General features: G+C 51.9%; 1 protein-coding gene across 3 annotated transcripts; it reads left to right on the forward strand.

Annotated features, from left to right (window-relative positions):
* Nucleotides 1-1,033: 1,033 nt before the first annotated feature.
* Nucleotides 1,034-23,915, forward strand: STK40 (serine/threonine kinase 40). 3 transcript variants are annotated; one of them, XM_014881265.2, is made up of 12 exons: nt 1,034-1,165; nt 7,141-7,265; nt 9,159-9,278; nt 10,243-10,328; nt 10,793-10,936; nt 12,091-12,318; nt 13,108-13,160; nt 15,992-16,107; nt 20,170-20,314; nt 20,588-20,707; nt 20,982-21,066; nt 21,718-23,915. In XM_014881265.2, exons 3-12 carry the CDS (start codon nt 9,167-9,169, stop codon nt 21,934-21,936), a joined length of 1,308 nt encoding a protein of 435 aa, XP_014736751.1. In that variant the 5' UTR covers nt 1,034-1,165; nt 7,141-7,265; nt 9,159-9,166; the 3' UTR covers nt 21,937-23,915. The 3 variants fall into 3 exon arrangements, with proteins under 3 accessions (XP_014736751.1, XP_014736748.1, XP_014736749.1); XM_014881262.2 differs by having other exon boundaries at nt 7,141-7,253; XM_014881263.2 differs by lacking the exon at nt 1,034-1,165 and adding an exon at nt 3,816-4,134 and having other exon boundaries at nt 7,141-7,253.
* The last annotated feature ends 25 nt before the right edge of the window (nt 23,916-23,940 follow it).

Below are 23,940 nucleotides of genomic sequence, written 5' to 3' on the forward strand. Positions count from 1 at the left end.
TGTTCATTTCCTGTTCCATTGGCAGCTACTCATGTCCCTCCTCCAGTGGCCAAAGGACTCTTGGCCATTGCTGCCATCCCACTGCCCCTGGCTCAGCCTTTCCCTTCCCACCGAGCAAAGGATTTGCTTTCACCAGAATGGCTACCCTGGGAGCTGGAGCCACTGGTTCTGAACTGGACAGGGGCTGGTTCTGTGTTCAGCTTCCTGCTGAGCCACTGTTCTGGAAGTGTTCAGGGAGAAGAGAGTGAGATGAAGGGGAATGAACATACAGGGGAAGGAGCAGCACCATCTGCCTCAAAAAGCAGAAACATACTTCACCCAGGACACAGAATGCTGGTACTGCCAGCTCCTCTGTTTCCTGCCTCTCCATCACCATAAACTCTGGTGACCAAAGTCTGCAGCCCACCATAACCTGTTCCCACAGGAACCTCTTGGGACACGGAGCTGGGTGGCCCTTGCAAGCAGAGCTGGGGGGGCTGTGCCCAGGGCGTGCTTGTCTGCACGGGCCTGGGGCTGGGCAGCAGCACAGGGCAGACCGGGGGGGCCCAGCCCGAAGGGTTCCAACCTCGCCGGTTCTAGCCCGGGGCTCGGAGCACGGGGTTCTGTGGTTCCAGCCCAGGGGATCCCAGTCCTGGGGTTCCAAACTCAGGGTGTCCCAGTCCGGGAACTCCCAGTCGGGGGGACGGAACCGAGGGTGTCCCAGTCTGTGGGTCCAAACCCAGAATTTCCCAGCCCGGGGGTCCCAGTGCCGCTGGGCGGGGCTCTGTGGGCGGGGCCATCTCTACGTGCCCCGCCCCTTGGCCAATCATGGCGCGTTCAAATCTCCCGCGTGTTCACTAATGCTCCCACGGTTCCTGGCCTCGGCCTGAGCCAATCAGCGACGGGGTCATCGCACCACAGCCAATCACCCTCCGCTGAGGGACCAGCTCTGCTGCGCACCGCAACCAATCAGAGCTCGCCGCAAAAGCCGGTCCGGCCCCCGCGCTCTCCTCCAATCATTGCCCGCGCTGTCGCCATCGCCCAATCGGCGCCGCCGTTTCCCCGTCCCGGCGGCGGCCGGCAGGGGGCGGGCTGGCGGTGGGGGGCGGTGGCGGTGCGTCACTTCCGGTGCCTGGCGGCCGCCGGAGCGGAGCGAGGCCGGGCCGGGCCGGGCCCGGGGCCATGGGTGAGTGAGGGGTGTGAGAGAGCGGGGGGAAGCGGGATCGCCATGGATGGGTGAGGGGTGTGAGAGAGCTGGGGAACCGGGGCCGGGCCATGGATGAGTGAGGGGTGTGAGAGAGCGGGGGAAGCGGGATCGGCCGTGGATGAGTGAGGGGTGAAAGAGAAACCAGGATCGGGGCCGGGGTCGTGACTGAGTGAGGAGAATGAAAGAGTGGGGGGAAGCGGGATCGGGGCCATGGATATGGGTGAGAGACAAGGGAACGGGGGCCGTCGGTGAATGAGGGGGAAGCAGGGATCAGGGTTGAGCATGGGGGACGTGGCCCCGGGACCCGTCACCGTCCCCGTCCCACCGTGCGAGAGGGCAGTCGGGCACCGTATCCGGGCCGAGCCGGGCGCTGCGGGGAGACGCGCCGGTGGTACCGATCGTTCGATGGGACCGGGCCGTGGGAGCCCCCCGGTACCGCCGGCTTAGCGGGAGGCTTGGTGACCCGGCTCGGCTCGGTGCCGGTGTTCTCCAGTCTGGGAGACTGGCGTTGAAAAGGCCCCTTGGTAAATCGCTCGTTCGTTCTTTTCTGCCCGGCAGCAGCTCGGGGGGCTGGGGCGCTGCTGCCAGCACGGGGGCAGGTCCGGGGGGCCGAAGGAGGCACAGCCCGTGACTGGGGCTGGTTTTACCTCCAGTCTGGGCAGGAACCTTTGAATGTAGACTTTTTGGACCTCTGTGCCGAGGAGGAGCCTCGTGTGCCTCAGCAGTGAGTAGGTGAGGGCTGTGCCTCTGAGTGAGGGTGAGTAACATCAGCAGGTGTTGGAACTAGGAACGGACCTTGCCCTGCACTCTCATGGGAGCTCACCCAAGGGGCTGAGGGGGCTGGGGGACCTCCCACCCCCAGAGCTGGGTGCTGTCCCTCTCTGGTCGTGGCCTTTGGGAACCCTGCTGCCTGTGCAGTATTGAGGGTGTGAAAGGTCTCACTGCTGGGGGGGGACCCCATGGGATGGCATCTTCACCCCCTGGCACGGGGGTTTAGGGTTCCTCACGTGCCCACCCAGCTGCTCCCACCTGCCCAGGCTGTGCTGAAATGTGCTGCACCAATGTTGGGGATTCAGTTCTTTGCTAGTTTAGAGCCTTAATGTATGGGCTCAGTAATATGTGTTGTATGAACAGGTGTGCTGGGGGTGTCGGGCTGCAATCCCATGTCCAGAGGGAGCTGGAGAAATCGGAGCAGGGGCCATTGCCCATGGTGGGGCTGAGGCACCACCCCTCTGTCATGTGCTGCGGGCCAGCCAGCTCTCTGAGGCAGCAGGGACACAGTGGGGCACAGGTGAGGTGCCTGGCACCCAGGTGAGGTGTGACCCGAGGGACAGCACTCACCTGCTGGCACGGAGCCCTGGGCTGGCAGCAGTCAGGGTTCAGGACATATTTCCCCATTGCTGGAGGGCTCATGCTGCATCCTTTGATTGTTTCTCTATGGTAACCATGCTGAGGGTTTGATCACATAATTGTATTCCTTAAAAGCAAAGTTCAGCTGTGGGCTGTGACCCTCAGGATGTTACAGAAATTGGAACAGGCAAGGGAAGCCTCATAGCCGCCAAGCTGTGCTGTGATTCAGCACAGAAAGGACATCGACCTGTTGGAGCGAGTCCAGAGGAGGCACCAAGATGATCAGAGGGCTGGAGCACTTCTGCTGTGAGAGTATTGGAGTTGTTCAACCTGAAGAGGAGAGACTTTAGGGTGACATAACTGCCCCTTCCAGTACCTGAATGGGCTACAAGAAAGATGGACAGGGACTATTTACAAGAGCCTCAAGTGACAGGACAAAAGGGAATGGCTTTACACTGGCAGGGTTAGATGGGATATTAGGGAGAAATTCTTCCCTGTGAGGGTGGAGAGGCCCTGGCACAGGTTACCCAGAGAAGCTGTGGCTGCTCCATCCCGGGAAGTGTTCCAGCCAAGTTGGAGAGGGCTTGGAGCTCCCTGGGAAGGTGTCCTAGCCCAGGAAGGGTCTTTCAGGTCCCTCCCAACCCAAACTGTTCAGTAACTATGAATAGGCACAGCCCTGGGGATTGTGCCTGAGCTGCCCACTGAGCTCAAGGGGTTGTTAGCTGTGCAGAGACACCAGGTGCTCTGGGCAGGTACAGTGTGTGTCTCCTTCCTGCCTGTGAACTCTTGCTGGACAGAGTAGGTTCTGTGTGTCCGTGGTCATTTTCTGTGTGAAACAGGCTATTTTGGTTAATATTTTTTCCTGACTATGCAGTTCCTGTCAGTGTGCTGTCACACTGCAAAGCTCAGTAGCATAGGCCTGGCAGTGTGTGCAGGTAACTTCAACAGATTTGTCTCCAGGTAGGGCCAGGTGAGTCACTGCTGTGAGAAACTGCAGCCACACCTCGCTGGGAAGTGTCAGCACGTGTGTGGGTCACACTGTACTCTGTGCACACAGAGGTCCTGCTCAGGGGCTTATGGCATATTGATAGTGTCAGAAGCAATAAATGAGAAATAAAACCCTGTAATACAACCCACCCCTCACCCCTGGTGGGCTTTGGAAGGTGAGCACGGCCTGACCACAGGCACAGATCAGGTCAGGGACTCGTGCTGGGGCAGCGGTGCAGCCTCAAGTGCTGCAGCTGCATTTCCAGGCTCCTGCTGTGAGGGTGTTGGGCAGAAATGGGAAAAAATCCTGGTGGATGTGGCCTGTGCTTCAGCACGAAAGGGTTAAGCTGAGGTTGGTGTTTATGTAACCAAAGAGGGAACTCCCAGAGATGAGTCCTTGGCTATCTCATGTGTTGATGCATCAGAAGGGCTTGAAGAAAGCCTGGCTTGTTGCTTGCGCCGTAATTACGCACTGGAACCCTGTGCTTCAGAGTTTCCCCGGCTCCTGGGGCTGCAGCTGGGATGGAATTTGCTTTCCCTGATGTGTGACTGTGGAAGCCTTTTTTGTCCCTGAAGAGCTGAAGACTGACCATAGCTGGATGTGGGTGGAGGTAAGGTGTGCCGAGCTCCTGTAGGGGCTCCCAGGTGCTGGCTGTGCCTGGGATTCAGCTGATGTGCATGTTGGGCTGAGGAAGGAGGATCTCCAGTGGGGTGGTTCAGCAGAGGCTGCCAGAGATGTTCCTGTCTCCCAGCTTGTAGAGCTCAGCGAGCCCAGACCTCCCTGGGTGCCTTCCAACAGCACAGGGCTGTTCCAGCCCCTCATGCTGCACCAGTGCCCCAGGATTCTTCCTGCTCCTGTGGGCAGAGAAACTCTGTGCCTGGTTTTGAGTGAACTTCTCGCTTAGGGAAGAAGTTGAATGAGTCTCTGCTCAGTTCCAAGAACCCTGTGAGTCAGGGCTCCGTTTCGGGAGCAGGCTTCCCTTCCCGGAAGGGCAGCGCAGCGGAACACAGGCTGGACTGAGTCATCCAATGGGCTTTTTTTATATATATGTTATTGCTTCTCTTAGAGAACCGTTCAACTCCCAGAGCCTTCAGTAATGTTAACATTCCTGCACAGGGAATCTCCCTCGTGCTGTGCAGAGGGAGAGGAGTGGAGCCCACTCTGATGCCCCTGCTTCTCCTCCTCACATGCCCATGTGAGATGATGAGCCAGGGAAGGGCTGAGGCTTCTCCTGTGCATTCAACATTATCTTAAGGGATGAAATTGTTCCTGGCTGATGTCGAGAAGGCTGAGCTGGCTGCAGGAAGAGGGACAGCACAGACAGGATGGGCCTGGTTTGGCGCTGAAGAAGAAAACAAAAGTCCTGTGACTGAAACTTTGAAGGACATTATGTCCGGAAAGTAACTTTTGCCTGATTAAGGGTCATTTAAATATTAAAATTCACGTCAGCTTAATGAAGTACATGCTACCACACATGACTCTCTTGCTCAATTTCCCCCCTAGATCATGCTGTGTGTGACGTGGGAGGAAGAGGATAAGGGTGGGCTGTGGATGAGGGGGGCAGAAATTCAGCCTTTTGAGGAGGAAGAAAAGCTAAAAAGCCCTTGGAGACATTTGATGGGTGACTGTCTTCTCCCTGCTCCCAGGGTGTGATGATCTCTTCTTAGTCTTCGAGGTCTCTGGATGTGCTCCTGGTCTCTGAGGACCAGCTGGGACACAAGGGGTGTGTTTTTGACGAAATTTCTTACACTTAATGCAACAGCCTGCTTTCCTTAGGATCTGACACACAAACATTCCCTTTAATCCCCCAGCCAGTGACTCCTCCGCAGGCCTGCCTGATCCAAACTCCGCCTGTTCTCAGGGAAGCTTTTCCAATGAGAGCCAAGGCTCTGTCCCTGGGAGTGCTGATGACTCGGGTCTGAGCTGTTCCTGGCCGGGTTTGCCCGGGAAGGAGTGAGGCAACACTGGGATCGTTGCTCCTTGCAGTGACACCGACCTGCTGGTGTTCCATGTGGGAAGCTGGGCCGTGCTCCAGCTTTTACCCCTTTAATGTTTTGTTCATGGAAGTTTTTAGGTCATGTCCAACACAGCTTCCCATGAGCCAGGCTTAAATGTGACCTTGGATTAACTGTAACTGATAAATACTGCCCACTGTGGTATTTGGGTGGGAAAAGGTGCAGCCTGATGCTGCTCATGTGATTCCATTTTTTAGCTTCATTTTTGCAAACATGAAGGCTGCACAGAGAGGGTCAAAACCTGTGGAGCAGCTCTCCAGCTTTATCCCAAATGCTACAGCTTTTGGCTTCAGGAGGGCATGCTGGACTGACTGGAATGCTGCTGCAGTGGGAGGCAGGTCCCTGGAATCATGTGAGCTCCTCAAAGGAGCTTCTTCTCAGCAGGTGCTCTTGGTCTCTGTCACCTGCTGCTGGTTGCCAGCTCATCCACTGCCTTATTCACCACAATCTACTCATCACAGTAGTGGGGTCGAGCACTTTTGAGGTTCCCAATCCTCACACAAGAAGTGTAACCACCACTGAGCTTGTGTTGTGTCCTTAGTGCAAGACATGACCCCTGAAAGTGCAGTGAGGACTGGATCAACTGCTCTGGAGCCGTGAGTGGTTTCTGTGCTGCTGAGTAATCCTGCTCACACCCCAAAGGTGCTTTTTCCAGCTCCTTTTCTGAGCTCTGGCTGCTGGACTGCAGGACCTTAGTCTGGGATGAAAAGGAAAATTTCCTTATCTCATGTTTTTCATTGTTGTTACTCTGGGCACTGGGACATGCAGTAATTCAGGAATTAAACAATTTCCTTAAGCTACCTAATTAAAAGACATTACATTTAGGTCCCCAAATTAATTGATTCATAATTCTATTAAAGCCATAGCTAGCACAGTGAGATGCTTTGGGCTGGCTTCTCCCGTGAGATGTTTGATACATCCCACGTGTCACATCAGAATTAAGTATAAATTTCTGTTCTTGACTTGTAACTTTGTCTGTGTGAAGGACCATTTTTGTTCCAATGGCAGGACAAGGGAGGAGAGTGTTTTCATTCAGTTTGGATTTGGGGGAAGGGATGCATCTGTCCACAAACAGGTGAGACTTTCCAGTTCTTAAGACTGAAAAGAAAAAAATCATCAGTAGGATCAGTCTAGAGAGAGAACCTCTTACATTCCTGCAAGGAACCAGGACAAACCCATGTTTAAAACACTCCATCCCAGGGACAGTGGTATCAGATACTTCTCTGACCTAAACTCTGTTAACTCCTAGTGTGATTAAAAGCTGCTGGTGGTGGCAAGGAGTCTCTTGGTGCTCAGTTGGGTGTGTTTGAGATGCGTTAAGCCCAGGCAGGTGTGGCATGGTGAGGGCTGAAATGGAGCCTGTGTTTGTCCCTGCACCAAAGACCTGTCCTGCATCAGTTTGGAGGTGAGTGACATGGGAGTTTGTCCTGCAGTGCAGGGACTGAACTTCCAGAGACCTCTCACATGATAACAGGAGCTTCAATCCTTTTCTGAGCCCAAGCAGAGATGTTGGGGGCCCTAAAGGTTCAGTGCATCCTGTGTTATCATCATCAGAATAATCCAGAACTGCAACATCACATGTATTTCATTCCACATTACAGAGTCCTCGACCTTTTGTCCATCCAGCCTTCTCCAAGGTGATGACTCCTGCCTCCTGAGACGTTGGAAAACCTAGTTTGGAAGAAGAGTAACGATACAGTTGATGCTGAACTACGTGAGTCCTCAGGTTGTTTTGATTACAGTAACTCCATTTGCACCAGCAAGCCAGATTGCACAACGAGTTTATCTCAGAGCTCCTGTGCAGGCGGTTTCTCCAGTGGAAATGTTACTCATATGTTTCCAGAAGAGGTGGTGATGTACAAGAAGAGGAGGAGTTCATAAGGATATTGGGTCAGGGATGCAGAATGAACAGAGCAAGGAGCTCGTGGGGGTCAGAACTGTGTCCTGTTCAGCTCGCTGGGATGGTGACACTGCTCTGTGGAGGTGTGAAGGTGCTGGGAGTCAGGAGGGCAGGGATGCAAAGTCTGCTGCAAGACTCCTCCCTTTATCTCCTGGCTGTTGCTGCTCCTGGACAGGTGCTGCCGGATGAATCAATGCAGTGAGATCAGCCTGTGTCCACAGAAAGGGCGGGACTGCCACAGGGTGAACTTCACTTACAGGGAGGTGATTTATCAATCTCATGCGGTGAAACACCCAGGATCTTCTAAAACAAATATGTACAGCCCAAAAAATTGTTATAGTAATCTCTTAGGGAAGAACTCCTGGGCCTGGGTTTGAGTAAGGAAATGGAGCTGTGCTTGGTTCCTCTTCTCACCTACTCCACAAAGTATCTTTAGAAAGTGGGAGCACAGACATTAAATGTAGATGTTTGTGGAAGTCTTTGAAGCTATTTTCCAAAAGCTAGAGATGAAGAGGAGTTGGACGGGGAGCAGAGCTTCCATTGGCTGGAGCTGATGGATGTGGAGAGCTCACACCACACCCAGCAGCTCACCTGAGAAGTGCTTTTCAAGCTAAACTGAAACAATTTTCTTTTGAGAAGGAAGTGTTTTAGTCATAAACATTGAATTTATTTAGCCTTTTAGGTCTTGATTGTGCAATACTGACCCAAATTCTCTAGATTTTTGAGCAGCAGGAAATGGACATTGGAAATCAGACTTTCTGCACTACCTGAATAAGGAGGAGGTAGTTGAGTTTTTAGTTGTTGGTGCTGAAGAGTGGTGATGTGTGGATCTTGAATAAATTCCTGGATGCAAACCAGGAGATTGACATTTAATAGATCAAATGGGTTTTTGCCCATAGTGATGGTGCAGGAAAACACGTGTTGTCACCATCATTGCCTTTCACTAGAATGTCCATTGGAGCATTTAATTGTGTGTTAGTTGTAAATACAGCATTGATTCCTGCATGTGGAGGCTGAGGTGACAGCGTTTTATGTGCTGGACTCCAAATTCCAGCTGCACTGGATGTAGGTAGATGGAGATGTAATAAGGTCAGAGCCTAACAAGGTATAGAGAGGAGACTTTTTTCCAAGGCTAAAAATACGTTTTGAAAAATCATTGTGAACGGAACTGAATCTTACAATAACTATTGTGCTTGTTTTCTATGCCCTTGTTGGGAAAGGTGAAAGATACTAATTTTTGTGGTCAGTTTTGTGCAGTCTTGGCTGTTTGAGGAACAGACTGGAGCCTCTGAGGGACTCAGTGGGTGGCTGTGATGCGTGGTGTGGATCCTCTGTGGAGGAACCCCAAAAGGCTGCAGCAGCAGCAGACACCCATACACAGGGCTAACTTGGGCATCTTCTTTCGGAATATGTTAATTTGCAAACTTGTTTTTGCTGTAAAACAAGCTTTAATTATCTTGACTTGTTCCCACTATGTCTCTCAAGCAACTGTTGCAGGAAATGTTGCCCTGAATAACGAGGCTGATTTATGCCTTGAGAGCTGCTCTGAGCCTGCAGCCCACCCCTGGTCTGTCAGCAGGGAGCCAGGGCTGTGTGTAGACACACAAGTAGGCAGAGCCACCAGTGCATCCATAAGTGAGAGCCTTCCAGTAGAAATGAGAGATAACAAGAGAAAATAACTTGGTGGCTCATCAGATGTGATCTCTCTTTTCTTTCAAGAGCCAAGGATGAAGCGGCGAGCATCAGACAGAGGAGCTGGGGAAACATCCGCTAAAGCAAAGGCTCTGTGTGCGGGGATTTCTGGGAATAACGCCAAGAGAGCAGGTCCTTTCATCCTGGGTAAGCAGGGAGGGGGCTCTGCAAGGCAAGGTGGCAAAACTGAAAATAAAAGGCACTGTGGAATGAAGGAAAGCAGGTGTGTAACTCAGGGTCTTACCTGAGAGTGCAGAGCAGCAGCCTGGGAACTCCTGCTGGCCAAGCTGAGGAGATGTGAGATGCCAGTGCAGCAAGGCAGGCAGGGCTTGGGAGAGAAATATGTGATCTTGATTTTACCCCTTTGGGTATTTTTGTTGGGTTTTTGAAATTTTTTTTTAACTCTGTTCTTAAATTTTGTTAAATACCAGATTCATTGGGGGTTTTTTTGATTAGAGCTGTGGGGACATGTTCGACTCTGCTGACCTGAATGTGTTGTCACATGAGCACGGAGGCAACTTAATAATTCAGTAGTGATCATTCAAAGTAGTATGTGCCAAGGCAAGGCCACTCTGCCAGCTCTGAGGAGTTGCTAGAATAGTTGTTGGTTCAGAACTGCTTACATAAATTGTCAAAAATCACAGACTTCACATTGGAAACTAATGGGAAATCAATTGGAGCTGGCTGATTAAAAGTGAGGAGTGGAGACTGTATGTTAACTTGAAATATGGGCTAATTTGGACACCCCTGAGCCATCCCTGCAGAGGTGGCAGCTGTGTTCCCAGGTGTGGCAGTAACAGTTGCCATGGGTGTTGCTGTGAATGTAAGAGCTGTGTGGTTCAGGCATGCAGAAATTAGGATTTCTGTAAACAGCTGGGCCATGTGTGGGCTTTGATAAATGTTTCTCCGAGTTGCAAATGAAACATTATCCCAAAAGGTTTCAGAGTTCAAGACCTTTTATTTTTGGCTTTAGATTTGTGAAAATGCACTCAAGCTCCTGCAAAAAAAGGGAACTTGTTGCAAGCAAACCAAAAAAGGTGACAGCTGATGTAACCCGGCTTAGTCACTGCTGTTGGAGGGAAAACAAGTCTGTTTCTGCTTTATGCTGTAGGTCCACGTTTAGGTAACTCCCCTGTGCCAAGTATTGTTCAGTGTTTGGCAAGAAAGGACGGGACAGATGACTTTTATCAGCTGAAGGTAAGCAAACTGCAGGCTCCCAGATCTTCAGGGCTCTCCAGCTCTTGTGCAGAAGCATTTGAGCAGTGAGTGAGTGGTGTGGGCTGAACCAGTGCAGTGGGACACGGCTGCTGCAGCTCCCCCCTGGGCAGGGCAGTGCTGCCAGGCACAGATCTGTGTCCAGATCAGCCCTGAGATGAGGCCTCTGCTGCTCCCAGAGCCCTTGGATCTGTGCCTGAATGGGGCAGCTCTAGGAGGGAAAAAGCACCTGGGATATTTGCAAAGAGCCACCTTTCCATGTTAATGAAGCTGCTGCCGTGCATTCTGCACGAGTGGTGCTGAGCTCAGACAGGCCTGTGGCAAGGGCACAACCAGCAGAGCAGTACCACCAGCTGTTCAACACATGGGAATGCCAAAAGTGAGAGAGGGCTGGGGGCATTTGTGTGCCTCTGGGAACTGTAAAGGCATTTTCCCTTTTCCTGAAGATTCTCACCTTAGAAGAAAGAGGTGATAAAGGAATAGAAACCCAGGAGGAGCGACAGGGCAAGATGCTGCTGCACACGGAGTATTCTCTTCTTTCCCTGCTCCACAACCAGGAAGGAGTGGTCCATCATCACGGGCTCTTCCAGGTACACTTGGTCACCATCCAGGCTGGGGCAATGCCAGGGACTGCTGATAGATTGAGCTGCTTTTGTGTAATGTAGAGTTTGTGCTGACCCTGCTCTTGTGTGTCCAAGTTGCAGCACTCTGAGGTTAACCACTGCTGCTTCAAACAGGAACTTTGGAGAGTACATTTGGATTTTGGGAAATGTGAGAACATTCACAGACGGGACAGGCACTCAGCTCTCCCCCTTCAGACAGAACAGCAACTGTTTAATTGACAAATTAATTAGCACCTTTTAGAATTAAATTTGGGATTTCTGTTCTCTGTACTGTTTATAACTTGCAAGAGGGGACAAATAACCAAGAAACTGTTTCAGCAAGTTAAACCAGTCACTGTGCTGGTCAGTTTTTGTATGAGTGGATTGTGTTGTTGATGTGAGGGGCTGATAGCAATTACTGCTTTGGGTGTTGGTATTGCCTGCCTCGCTGGTTGCATTTTGCCAACACACTTTTCACTTGAGACCATCTGTACTAAATCTTAAATAAGCCAAATGTCCAGCTCAGCTGTATCTTGTTTACTGTCGTGGAAGGACTGTTAATTGTGCCTTGAGATTTCTGTTCTTCTTATGAATGGTGTGTTGGATCCCTCTGTTCCCAGAGGCTGCTTCACTGCAGAGCTGTCCTGGGTTCAGCTCCAGGTATCTGTGTGCATGAAGAGCATTAGTGCTGATGTGCACACAGAGCCACACAGCAGAGACTTCCTCTGCCTTCTGCACTCCTCCTCCTCCTCCTAGGAAAAGTTCTTCCCAGTGAGGGTGGGGAGGCCCTGGCACAGGCTGCCCAGAGGAGCTGTGGCTGCCCCATCCCTGTCAGTGTTCAAGGCCAGGTTGGACGGGGTTTGGAGCAGTCTGGAATAGTGGAAGGTGTCCCTGCCCATGGCAAAGGATGAAGTGAGATGAACTTTTAAGTTCCCTCCAAACCAGTCTGGGATTCTGCAAATCGTTAAGTAGAGCTCCTGTATGTTTTTGAAATCCTGCCTTGGGACAAAGACCTAACACTGTGATTGCATTTGCTTATTTTGAGATCACCTCCCAGTTATACAGTTATTTGCTCTGCCAGTTTCTGTGCATGTGCCCTGGAGCTTCCCTGAGGGGTTGCTGCTGTGTTTGCCTCCCTGCAGGACCGAGCTTGTGAAATCATAGAAGATCTTGAAGCCAACAGGATGGTCAGAAAGATGAAGAAACGCATTTGCCTGGTGTTGGACTGCCTCTGTGCTCATGATTTCAGTGACAAAACAGCAGATCTGATCAATCTGCAGCATTATGTCATTAAAGAGAAGAGACTCAGCGAGCGGGAGACCGTGGTGATATTTTATGATGTGGTACGAGTGGTAGAAGCATTACACAAGGTGAGAGCTTGGAAAGAGAGCTCCCTTCCAGTGCTGGGAGGCAGTTTTCCAGGGTTAGAATAGCAGATGCTTCAAACCTTCAGGCAGTGACCGACTTACAGGTCATGGATGTTAAGAGTGTTCTGCATAAGACCTTGTGCCCCAAGCTCTAAAGTGCATTCCCTTCGCTCCCTGCTCCTCACGTTTCTGGATGATGATGTGGTGTTTGTGGGCTGTGGAGAGGGGCCAGCTGGGCTGAGGGCAGGTCAGGTGAACCACAGTGTGGTAACCTCAGACAGGAGCAGTCAAAGAGCCTGATCAAACACAGGAAACAGAAACTGTTTCCTTGCAAAGCAAAATAAATCATAGTGTAAGAATTGATTGGAGATCAGAACCTCAAGCTACAAGTTTTGAGATCAATGAACTAGAAACTGTGGTAATAAAAATGGATTGTGCTGATGTTTGACTCGTTCCCCTGTGACACAGGACACGTGTCCTGCCTTGGCAGGGCAGTGCAGCATGAGTCTGGTAAAGGAATGCTCATCAGATGGCTCTAACCAAGCCTGGACAGTTCAGTTTCAGGTCTCTTAGGTACACTAAGTCTGTCTTTGTCTTCAAAGTAGCAAATTTGTTTGTTCTGTCCTGATCACAATCAAAAGTGAAGGCCAGAAAGAACTCGGGGTGGAACCTGACCTGAAACCTTGACCTGGGTTTTTGCAGAAAGTGCAGATGCCATGATTTCTTTTTAGTGCTCTTGTGCAACTACGAAATTTATACTTTACTCATGTCATACTCCTGTATTTTTTGCAGAAAAATATTGTGCACAGAGACTTGAAACTAGGAAACATGGTGCTAAACAAAAGGTGAGTGTGCTGGAGAGCTGCTGGCCTGGCAGTAGTCTTATTTCTTCCTTGAAGCAGATTTCTAGTACAGAAGCAGACAAAGGCAGAACTTGAGTGCTCTTGTGCAGGAGGGTGAGGGAAAGGGAATCAGGCTGTGCAAAAACACAAATCCAGCTCAAAGTTATATAAATTAATCTCCAAAAATTAATTTAGCCCCACCTAGGTAGTTCACTTTTCCCACCCAGCTTAGTGGCCTCTTGTCAGGACTTCTGTTTGGATTCTAACTGCTGAAAACTGATTTTTATAGTATTTAATAACCTGCAAGAGAAGTACTGATTTTTATATATATTAAAAGGAACAAAAAAAACCATAGTGGTTGGTTCTGTTCCCATCATTCACCCTCATCATGCTAAAGGCATTCCCAGCCCTGCTGGCCGTCCTACAATCACAGCAGTGTTAGATCTGACTGCTGCACTGCTGTGTTTTTGCTAGCAGTGAAATATTGACTCATCTAAACAAAAGCACTTCTGTCCAGTGTGTATTTGTGTATGAAATAGCTCCCTTGTTCCATTGCTGGTTTGACAGGAGCCTCTGGAGCCTGGCAGGTGCTGGATGCTGGTGCAGACCCATAGGGACCAGCCCAGAGAGGGGCAGGAGCTCAGGGCAGGGGATGGTGGCCTGGCTCTGCTTGGTGGCTCTTTGGAGCTGCTCAGTGCCTCGGGGTCTGTGTTCTGTAGCTGGCAGCTAAGATCCTCTGCTCTCTCCACCAGGATTACATTACTGACTAAATATTTTGCACTAACTTGAAGAATGAGTGGAATTCATTCTTTTCACACTGTCTGCGTTTCTGTGGAATGAATAAAAAGAGGGAAGGCTGGAGTTCTGCAGGCTTTGAGTCTACAAAGCTTGCAGGTTTGCTGGGCTCACAGCTTGCTGCTTTCTCCTCCCTAACACTGAAAGGAAACAGGTTTTATCTACAGAGCTTGAACTTCTTGGTTCCTCCCCACACACACACACGCAGCAGCTGCTGCTTCTCAGGGCCACCTCTAAGTTGTTTTAAGTTGTTTCTGTAGAGCTTCTATAAGATAAATCTCTTCTGCTTGCTGCTTTGATTCTCCTCCTTGCTGGAAGAGGCAGACAAAGGTTGGTGCTTTAAAGGATCCATGCAGAACTTCCCTTCTTTTCTCTGGGCACTGAGTGCAGGGGAGCGCCCCACCGATGGGACTACACCCAGCGCCCCACTAGCAGGGGGAGGTATTTGAAGCTTTGAACACACTTGCCAGAGTCACTCTTTGTGTTACATCTCTGCTTTTGCTTTTTACTCAGCGTTGGTGAGGGAAAGCTGCAGGCTGTGCAGCAGTGAGTCACGGGGAAGGGTGGGAGAGGTGTAAGAGCCATCTCCATGGAGAGGAGCAGCCACTGGGGCTGAGCAGAACCGTGTGTTCTGCTCCAGCCCTACTCACAAAGAGCCAGGTCCCTTCTCAGGGCAGGGAATGAAGGGAACAGTGTGGCACTGCAAGGACCTGGCAGGAACCTCCCATTTGGGGCTCCCTCAGACCTCCCTCCCCACAGACATTAAAGCCTCTCGGGTTTCCCCATTAGCCAGTGCAGGAGGAGTTAGGTGATTACAGATTAGATCAAATTTCAGGGAAGAAATAGAACCAAGCAACCCTGAACATTTTCATGTCCTATAGAACACTTAGTCTTTCAAATCCTTAACAAATCCTGCAGCTTGTTATTCAGCCAGGGAAGTCTCCTGACAGTTGAAGCTAACACTTCTTAAACACAAGTCTGTCTGTTTTAATAACCATCTCTCCATGGACAACCCACACTTGGTTGTATTTCATTTGTCTGTGAGACTGGCTGGAAATGTTTCTTCGTTATTGTGACTGACTTAATCCATTCTCCTAGGCTCCAGTTGTGAAATACTTTCCAAGAAATCTTTCAGTGTTTTTGTACTTACACCTTTATATTATAAGTGAAAATCTAAATTATCTGAATGACAGGGAAGCTTAATGAAACAATAGTTTTGTAATTAGCTCACTTGCACTGGAAAAAAATCATTAATGGGAGCTGGCAGTACCATAGGGAAGTAGGGGTGAGCTAATAAAGAAATTTTGTGTACCTGCAGCTCTCCCTTTTCTGTGTGAGATTTTTGGGGTGTTGATCAGGCTTTGTGTTGTGCACACCTGTGTGTGGAGAGCAGTCCTGTGGATCAGGTGGAACTGCCACCAGGCAGTGTGGTCCTGTGTGGGACTCTGAGTGACACAGACGTGGTTGTGCTGAGTCTGATCACAGCTCCTGCAGCTCCTCTGGTGACTGTAAACACAGAGTGCTCGGGGGCCAGGCACGGGGCAGCTTCCACAGGGTGTTTTCCCTTAGCTCCCAGAAAATGCTGTGTGGAGAAGATGGCAGCTGGGAAGCGCAGGGCAAAATCAGCAGCTAAAATAAACTTCACTTTTGTTGATGTTTCACCTGTGGCAGATCCTGCAGCTCTGGTGCTGCAGCCTGGAATGCTCCTGGGAGATTGGCCAAGGCACCTGTGTGGCTGCAAGGTGAGCCAGGTACACCCTGTGCTTACAGCCACGCTGACACAGGCCACCCAGACATTGTCACAGCTGTCACATACCCTGTTACTGCCCCTGTGAGTGCCTTTCAAGCCTTGCTGGCAGGCATGGAATCCCTCCCCTTTGGGATGGAGTTCATTTTACAGCTCTGTGTGTCTTCTCCCAGCACTTCAAGCTCCCCAGAAAGCCCCACAGGCACAGTTCCTGTTCTGGAGTCCACTTGCTGTCTGCTGCATGGCCTGTGCAGGATGCCTGTGTTCCCTGACACCTTGTGCTTCTCCCCAGGACTCACCGGATCACCATCACCAACTTCTGCCTGGGGAAGCACCTGGTGAGTGAGGACGACCTGCTGAAGGACCAGCGTGGGAGCCCTGCCTATATCAGCCCAGACGTGCTCAGTGGTAGGAATTCCCCTTGACACTCATTTCACTCATTTGTGCTTCCTGACAATAAACAAAACCACCTCTTGTGTTCCCATATGGACCTTCATGAGAGCCTTTTAGTTAAGGTCCAGTTAGGAGACTTGGTCTGGTTTTCCAGCTGGGAAAGTTGGAGGGAAGGAGCGAGCCTAACTTTTTTCTTAAGGCTTGTCTGAACTTCAAAGCTAATTCAAATCTAGCTGTTCCTGAATGAGTCTGACTGCATACAACATGTTCTGTTTCCAGTATCAGAATGGATTCCTGAGTCTTCCCTTAAGCTGCAGGTAAAACCCTGGGCCCAAGGGGCAGCCAGCCCAGATCCCACCTGGATGTCAGTGTATTCCAGATGTGCACTAAGAGCACCAATTCCTCCAGCGGCTGCTCACTCCAGGAGGGAACTAGTGACCCTCTGGGCAGCTTCTGGACCAACAGAGAGGAATTACTTAAAATTTAAGGAATGATGACAGCAGGCCAGAGCAGTCTGGGCTGGATCCCCCCTCCAGCAGCCTGGCCTGTGCCTTGTCTCCAGCAGAGGCTTTGAGCAGAGTCTGGCTCCAGCACAGAGCAGCTTTTCCTGGTGTCCTCCTGCCTTTAACTGTTTCCAGTGCATGAGACCATTGGGAACAGCTGTGCTTTCTGTCCAGTTGGTTCAGGAGGTTTTTCTCCATGAGCTCTCATGTCTGCTCTGTTCATAAATCTATGGGACTGGATGAGATCCATCCCAGGGGGATGAGGGAGCTGGCAGATGAGCTTGTGAAGCCACTCTCCATCATTTACCAACAGTCTTGGCTCGCTGGGGAGGTTCCAGATGACTGGAAGCTGGCCAGTGTTACCCTCATTCACAAAAAGGGTGGGAAGGAGGAGCCTGGTAATTATAGACCAGTCAGCCTGACCTCAGTACGTGGTAAGGTAATGGAACAGTTTATACTGAGTGCCATCACAGCACTTAGAGGATGGTCTGGGTATCAGACCCAGCCAGCATGGGTCTAGGAGGGGTAGGTCATGTTTGACCAACCTGATCTCCTTCTATGACCAAATGACCTTCCTGGTGGATGCAGGAAGGGCTGTGGATGTTGTGTACCTGGACTTCAGCAAGGCCTTTGACACTGTCTGCCACAGCATTCCGTGGAAAAGCTGCAGCCTGTGGCTTGGACAGGAGCACTCTGTGCTGGGTTAAGAACTGGCTGGATGAGCAGGCCCAGAGTGGTGGTGAACAATGCTGCATCCAGCTGGGGATCAGTCACCAGTGGTGTCCCTCAGGGGGCTGTGCTGGGGCCAGTCCTGGTCAGTATTTGTATTGATGACCTGGATCAGGCTATTGAGTCATTCATTAGTAAATGTGCAGACGACACTAAGCTGGAAGTGTGTGTCCATCTGCTGGCAGAGAGGAGGGCTCTGCAGAGAGACCTGGAAGGGTTGGATGGATGGGCAGAGTCCAGTGGGATGAGGTTTAATGAGTCTTACTGCCAAGTCCTCCATACCCCCCTGCAACATTATAGGCTGGGGATGGTGTGGCTGGACAGTGCACAAAGGGACCTGGGGACACTTCTCAGCAGCCAGCTGAATATGAGCCAGCAGTGTGCCCTGGTGGCCAAAGGCCAGTGGCTCCTGGCCTGGATCAGGAATGGTGTGGCCAGCAGGAGCAGGGAGAACAGCAGTGCTGTACTCAGGTGAGGCCACACCTCGAGTGCTGTGTCCAGTTCTGTCCCCTCAGTTTAGGGAGGACCTTGAGACGCTCGAGCACATCCAGAGGAGGCAACGAGGCTGGTGAGGGGCTTGGAACACAAACCCTGTGAGGAATGGGCTGAGGGAGCTGGGGTTGTTCAGCCTGGAGAAAAGGAGACTCAGAGGTCACCTTATCACTCTCTAAAACTCCATGAAAGGTGGTTGTAGTCAGGTGAGGATTGGTCTCTTTCTCCAGGCAGCACTGACAAAGCAAGAGGACAGAGTCTTAAACTGTGCCAAGGGAAATACAGGTTGGATATTAGGAAAAGGTTTTTCATAGAAAGAGTGATAAGATACTGGAATGCTCTGCCTGGGGAGGTGGTGGAGTCACCATCCCTGGATGTGTTTAAAAAAGCCTGGATGTGACACTCAGTGCCATGGTTTAGTTGAGGTGTTAGGGCAGGGGTTGGACTCGATGATCTTGAAGGTCTATTCCAACCCAGTGATTCTGTGCTCCTGTATTAGCCTTTGAGCAGGCAGGAGTGGTCCTGGTTGTCAGTGTAGTGACCCAGGCATCATTTTGAGGATTTTTCTTCTCATGCAGGTGAGCCAGATTAGTGTTGAAGGGTGCATGTACAGGTGGGACTGTGCATACAAGGCCTCTCACTCTTGTAGATCCAGGTATCTGGCATTAACACATGAGTTATTTGTTCCTGGTATCCCAAGCAACTGTGTTGCAGTAATGCCCTCAGAGGGAACCAGTCCTGGAAGATCCAGCCCCAGTGGACTCCCCTCAGGAGGTTTTGTGTCAGGTTTGCAGGCAGCAGCAGTAAATGTTGTCGTGCTCTTCCATCATGATCTGCCGGGCCAGGTTTGAGATGCTTCCCTTCCAGCCAGAAGGGAGCAAAGGCAAGTGAGGAGGTGGATCCTGGGGTTTTTGCAAGCCTTTCCTGTTCTGCAGGATATCCTGAGGCTCTTGTGACCCGATGGATGATAGAAGCCAACTGCTCTGCAAGAACTTGGAGCAGTTATGGCTCAAGTGGCTGAAGAAGGCTATGAGGAGCTGTTCCTTTCTGCTCCAGGGTGCTGGTCTATCCAGGCCTCCAGCTACCTTCTCATGTTTCTTCTAAGGGCTCTCTTGTGGTGTAACTGGCCACAGGGCACTGAAGAGGCTGTCTTGGCTGATCTCTGACAGCTGAGACTGCTTGAGAGACCCTGCAAAGTGCAGCCTTAGCTCAGGACTCATCCTGCTCTGCCCAGCCTGGCTCTCACTGCCTTGTGCTGCACCCCAGCTCTGGTGTCTGCCATCAGCCCTTCCCGTGGGGCCCATCCTGTGCTCTCCAAAATGCTCTCCCAAAATTGCTCAGTGTGTAGTTCCCCTTCAGGTATCAAGGGGGAAGTTACTTGAGGACATTCCAGTCACCACCACCTTCAGGCTTGGCACATCCCTCTGTATTGCTGGTGCTCCTGTGCAGGGGGAAGCTGGAGCGCCTGAGGAATTAATCATTGTTGTGGGTCTCCAGGAGAAGCTGTCTATGTTGAGGGACGGCTGCTGAAATGTCACAGCAGGAAAAGTTGGAGGAGGAGGGAGAGGTGCCTTTTTCTGAGCATATAAAGCAAGGAATAATTAGTACAAATACCAAATGCTGCAGCAGTGACTCACTGTGTGAGTCAGAGGAAGTCTCTCCCTGAGTCCTGTGCTGTGCTGTAGCACTGGGATTTGATTTTGTGACCCTGTCCATGCTGCTGTGTGCTGATTATTGTGACCAAAGGGGCTTAGAAACAGCATTTCCATCAGGTGAATCCTGGGGCAGCAACAGCCTTGGGTTAGGGTTTGACTATTGTCTTTGTCTAAATGTCTTTGTGCAGGAAAGCACCTTCCTGCACACTCTGTGGCTTTATATCTGGCTTCAGTGGCTGTGTGCTAGATCCATCCCACTGTCAGAGTCCCTTCTCCATGGGCTCAGCCTTATTCTTCCTGGGTTTCTTTCCTGCCTCCTCCTGCCCTGTGCTCCATGGTTCTTGAATTCCCTCTCCCTTGGCCCAGACTGGCAAGCTGGGTGGCTCTGTGCAAGGGATGCTGACCTGGGAACTCCAGCACAGCAGTTCCAGCTACCTGATGCCTTTGGTTCACAGCAGGGATATCCCTGCTCCATAGGGAACAGGAGGACACTTGTTGGAGGTGGACAATTTGCTCATTCACAGAGCCTTGAAAAGTGTTTTGGTGTTATGTTATGGGAAGCCTCAAGCATTTTGGTTAACGCTTAGAAAAAGGGTCCCATGTGGGGGTTACTCAGCACCTCTGCTGTGGGAGGTGAGGGAGGTTGCCAGTGCTGTTCTTTCCAGGATTTTCAGGCTGTGTGTGCCCTCTCCCTGCAGGCCGGCCATACCGTGGGAAGCCCAGCGACATGTGGGCATTGGGGGTGGTGCTGTTCACCATGCTCTATGGCCAGTTCCCCTTCTACGACAGCATACCTCAGGAGCTCTTCCGCAAAATCAAGGCTGCCGAGTACACCATCCCTGAGTGAGTACAGCCTGCCCTTCCTGCCTGGCCACGGGGGGCTTACTGGGCTAGCTGGAGCTGGAGGGGCTCCCCTCAGCACCCAAAGGGTCACAGCAGTACTGACAGCAAGCTGTGTGCACTAGACACCAGGAAGCAGGAGCAGGGCTGGGACAGCTTGTGGGAAGGTGAGGCAGGCTCAGAGCAGTGGTGGCTCCTGTAGCTCCTGTGCTCCCAGCATGTCCGTGCTGCCACCACTCTGCCCAGCCCAGGCTCACCACGTGTTGTCTCTGCCAGGGATGGCCGGGTCTCAGAAAACACTGTGTGCTTGATCCGGAAACTGCTGGTCCTGGACCCGCAGCAGCGGCTGACGGCTTCTGAAGTGCTGGATTCCCTCAGCTCCATCATAGCGTCCTGGTATGTGCAAGGGGAGAGACAGGACACGCTGTCTCTGGCCACAGGCTGTGTTGTTCCAGCTGTGGCTGGATCACTTCACCAGAGGAAGGTCTGGGAACTGCAGTAAGCCTTTAAATCCCATGTGTCCACCACTGTGTGCTGATGGCTACAGCTGGAGAAGCCTGTGCAAATGCTTGTGGCAGCCATGGCCATCCCAGTGGGATCACCCTGGGGCTGGGTGAGGGTGGGTGAGCCAGTGCCATGCTGTGGATCCCAATGCTGTGCTCTCCTCCAGGCAGTCCATGTCCTCGCTGAGTGGCCCTTTGCAAGTGGTGCCGGACATAGATGACCAAGTGGCTAATCCTGAAAACCCCCAGGAGGTAGGTTTCCCTGCTTTCCACAGAACTGCTTTTCTGTGCTTCTGTGCCAGTCTGTCTGTGATAGCACCCATTGTCTCTCCAAGCTGGGAAGGGGAGGGTGGGGAGTCCCTCATGTTGTGCAACGGAAGGAAAGGCTGATGCTGCTGGGACCAGGAGGCACATCCAGCTGGCTGAGCTGCCAGGAAGTGAGCTCGACCCTAGAGCTGATGAGAGCAGCTCACTGCGCTCCCAGCAGCGCTCACTCCCTCACACACAGCTGGGAATGCTGGGAGGAGGCAGCAGTGTTGGCTCTGGCTCCCAGTGAGCTCTGCCATGGGAGCAAACATCCTGTTTTCCTGCCGGTTTGTTTCATGCTAGAAGTGCCTGCCATGGGGACAGCCGTGCGGGATCTGTGATGGTGCCACAGGGACAGGGGTCAGGCAGCTGCAGCCTCAGTGCTGCCAGGGCTGGGATGAGCCATGTCAGGACAGAGCTGCTGTGGTGGCCAGAGCTGTGTCCTGGTGGCACTGCTAACTCACGAGGAGGCCTCCCTGAGTGCCCAACAGCAGGTCCCTTCCCTGTGTTAGGACTCCAGTTATCCCGTGGTAGCTCAGGCCCATCAGAGGAGCCATGGCGCTGCCAGGTGTGGCTCTGACAGGTCGGTCTCTGCAGGTGAAGGTGACGGAGGAGTGCTCCCAGTACGAGTTCGAGAACTACATGAGGCAGCAGCTGCTCTTGGCCGAGGAGAAGAACACCTTGCATGAGGCCAAGAGCTTCCTGCAGAAGCGGCAGTTCGGGAACATCCCGCCGGTGCGGCGCCTGGGCCACGACGCGCAGCCCATGAACCCTTTGGACGCGGCCATCCTGGCCCAGAGGTACCTCCGGAAATAGCTTCCCATGCCCCAAGAGCACGAGCACCACCCTGCAGTCTGCCCTCACCTCGCCTGCTCCAGCCTACAGCAATACCGCTGTCCCACGACGGGGAATAATGTAGCAATCCCAAGCTCTGTCCAGGGACATGCACTCACACCTGCTCCGGAGGGAGAAGACTTTTGGAAAAGCTAGTTTTGGAAGCAGCAACCTCTTGGCATCTTCTGGAATCTGTTTTTTTAAAATCGAAGCCTAGATGACTAATCTGCTTTTAATCATGACTGTAATCTACCTCTCTTGTCTTTTTAACCATGCTGTTCTCTGGATCGAGCAAAGCCCGTGGGAAAGGAGGAGACTTCCAAGGGTGAAGCTGCTGGCACAGAGCCGTGGCCGTGCAGCGCGGAGCCGGCCCGTGGCACCCGCTCCTTGTGGTTTGAATAAGCTTGGATTTATCAGGGTTTCTGGAAAGGCAGAATTTCTTGAAACCTCCCACTTCCCTTCATCTGCATCAAATCTGTTTCTGTCCTTATGTGCCACCTGGTCTGGCCACGCTGGCCAGTCCTGTGGGGCCACTGCTGTGACCGGAGAGCCCGGCCACCGCCTCAGGCAGGAGTTGAGGAGTCGTCTGGGCAGCGCCACCTGCAGGGATCGGATCCTGTCCCCACTTCAAAGGTTTCACAGGACTTGGCCTGCCAGGGCCCCTGCCCCTCTCCCACCTCTCACTGATTCCTTTAGTTTATAAGGATCCATGATTTAATCTTATTTTTCAGTAGCATATCCCAGGTGCAGTTACAGTTGCATTAATTCTGATTTAGTGTTGACCCCCTCAGTTGTGGTACAGATGTAATATATGAGTTATAATGTGAAAAGCTTCCCAAAATAATCCGCCTAGAGTAGGAGGGGCTGGCTGAAGTCTCTACTGTATTTGTTCCCAGCTTTTCTTGCCATCTCAGCCCAAACCTGGGGCTGCCTCTTGCCCTCATGCCAAGACAGGGGAAGGACATCGTGGTTTGTCACCTCGTACCACTGGAAGAGCTTTGGCCTGTGCTGAGAACAGGGATGATTGTTTCTGAGCCTCATTTATGAACTGGATGCCTGTCTTGCCAGATGAACTGTTCTCACACAGAGCTCCCAGGGCTCCCAGTGCCCTGGCCAGGGTTCCTGCTCAAGGCAGCACCTTCTTCAGCTGCCTCCTTCCCTGCTCCTGGCTGCTCCCAGCCCTGTGAGCAGGGAGGGTTGGAGCTCGGGGGGCTGCCCTGCTTTTTGGGGCTGCACTGCTCTCTGGGCCCAGCTCTTGCAGCACAAGTGGGCGTGGGCAGGGAGTGAGTCGCAGATGTTTGTAGCGTGTTGTTGCCTTTTCTTGCCCCAGGCTGGGGAAGGGGACGGGGTCTAAGCTGGGCCACCCCAGCAGTGGCTTTATGGGGACAGGGGGCTGGGCCTGAACCTCCCTGGCCACGTCGGGCATTACGTGCCAAGGCCCTGTGGCCAGGCAGGGCCTCGTGAACACTAACACAGACCAGCTCCCTGCACCACCCCAGCTGAGCCAGTAGCCCCAACTCTTTCGCCTTATTTATTTTGAAGATGGTGGTCTGTCCCGTGGGCCCACCACCCCCTGTGCCACCAGCAGCAGGGCAGGGATCCCCTGAGCACCCTACCAGGGCCCTGTTCTCTCCTCCTGGTTCTCCTGCCTCATTCCCTGTTTATTTTTACTGTTTTTTCCCCCTTGTTAAAGCAAAAAGCAATATTCTGGGACTCCTTGAGGCTGTATCACACCAGGATCTTGCAGTGGCAGCACCAGTCAATCCACTTGTGCTAAGGCAAACTGGAAGGGGGTGGTACAGGGGGCATGGGGAGGCCACAGGGCCACGGCGGGACAGAGCCTGTTGTAAGGAAAAAAAAGAAAAAGAAAAAAAAAAAAGGAAAAAAATTTGTATAAAGACGTTATTTTTGTACTACATCGAAACTACTCCTGCATGTCGGCAATAAAACTTCATACGACAGCCCAGCGACCCCACAGGGAAGGGG

This window comes from Sturnus vulgaris, chromosome 24, assembly GCF_052056855.1.
Source record: "Sturnus vulgaris isolate bStuVul1 chromosome 24, bStuVul1.hap1, whole genome shotgun sequence".
Taxonomy (NCBI): Eukaryota; Metazoa; Chordata; class Aves; order Passeriformes; family Sturnidae; genus Sturnus; species Sturnus vulgaris.

Bases quoted from the DNA above. Each gene is read 5' to 3' on its own strand.
- STK40 (XM_014881265.2), top strand. From the start codon at position 9,167: ATGAAGCGGCGAGCATCAGACAGAGGAGCTGGGGAAACATCCGCTAAA. The intron at 9,279-10,242 runs GTAAGCAGGGAG...TTTATGCTGTAG, and splicing joins AGCAGGTCCTTTCATCCTGG to GTCCACGTTTAGGTAACTCC. The intron at 16,108-20,169 runs GTAGGAATTCCC...CTCTCCCTGCAG, and splicing joins CAGCCCAGACGTGCTCAGTG to GCCGGCCATACCGTGGGAAG.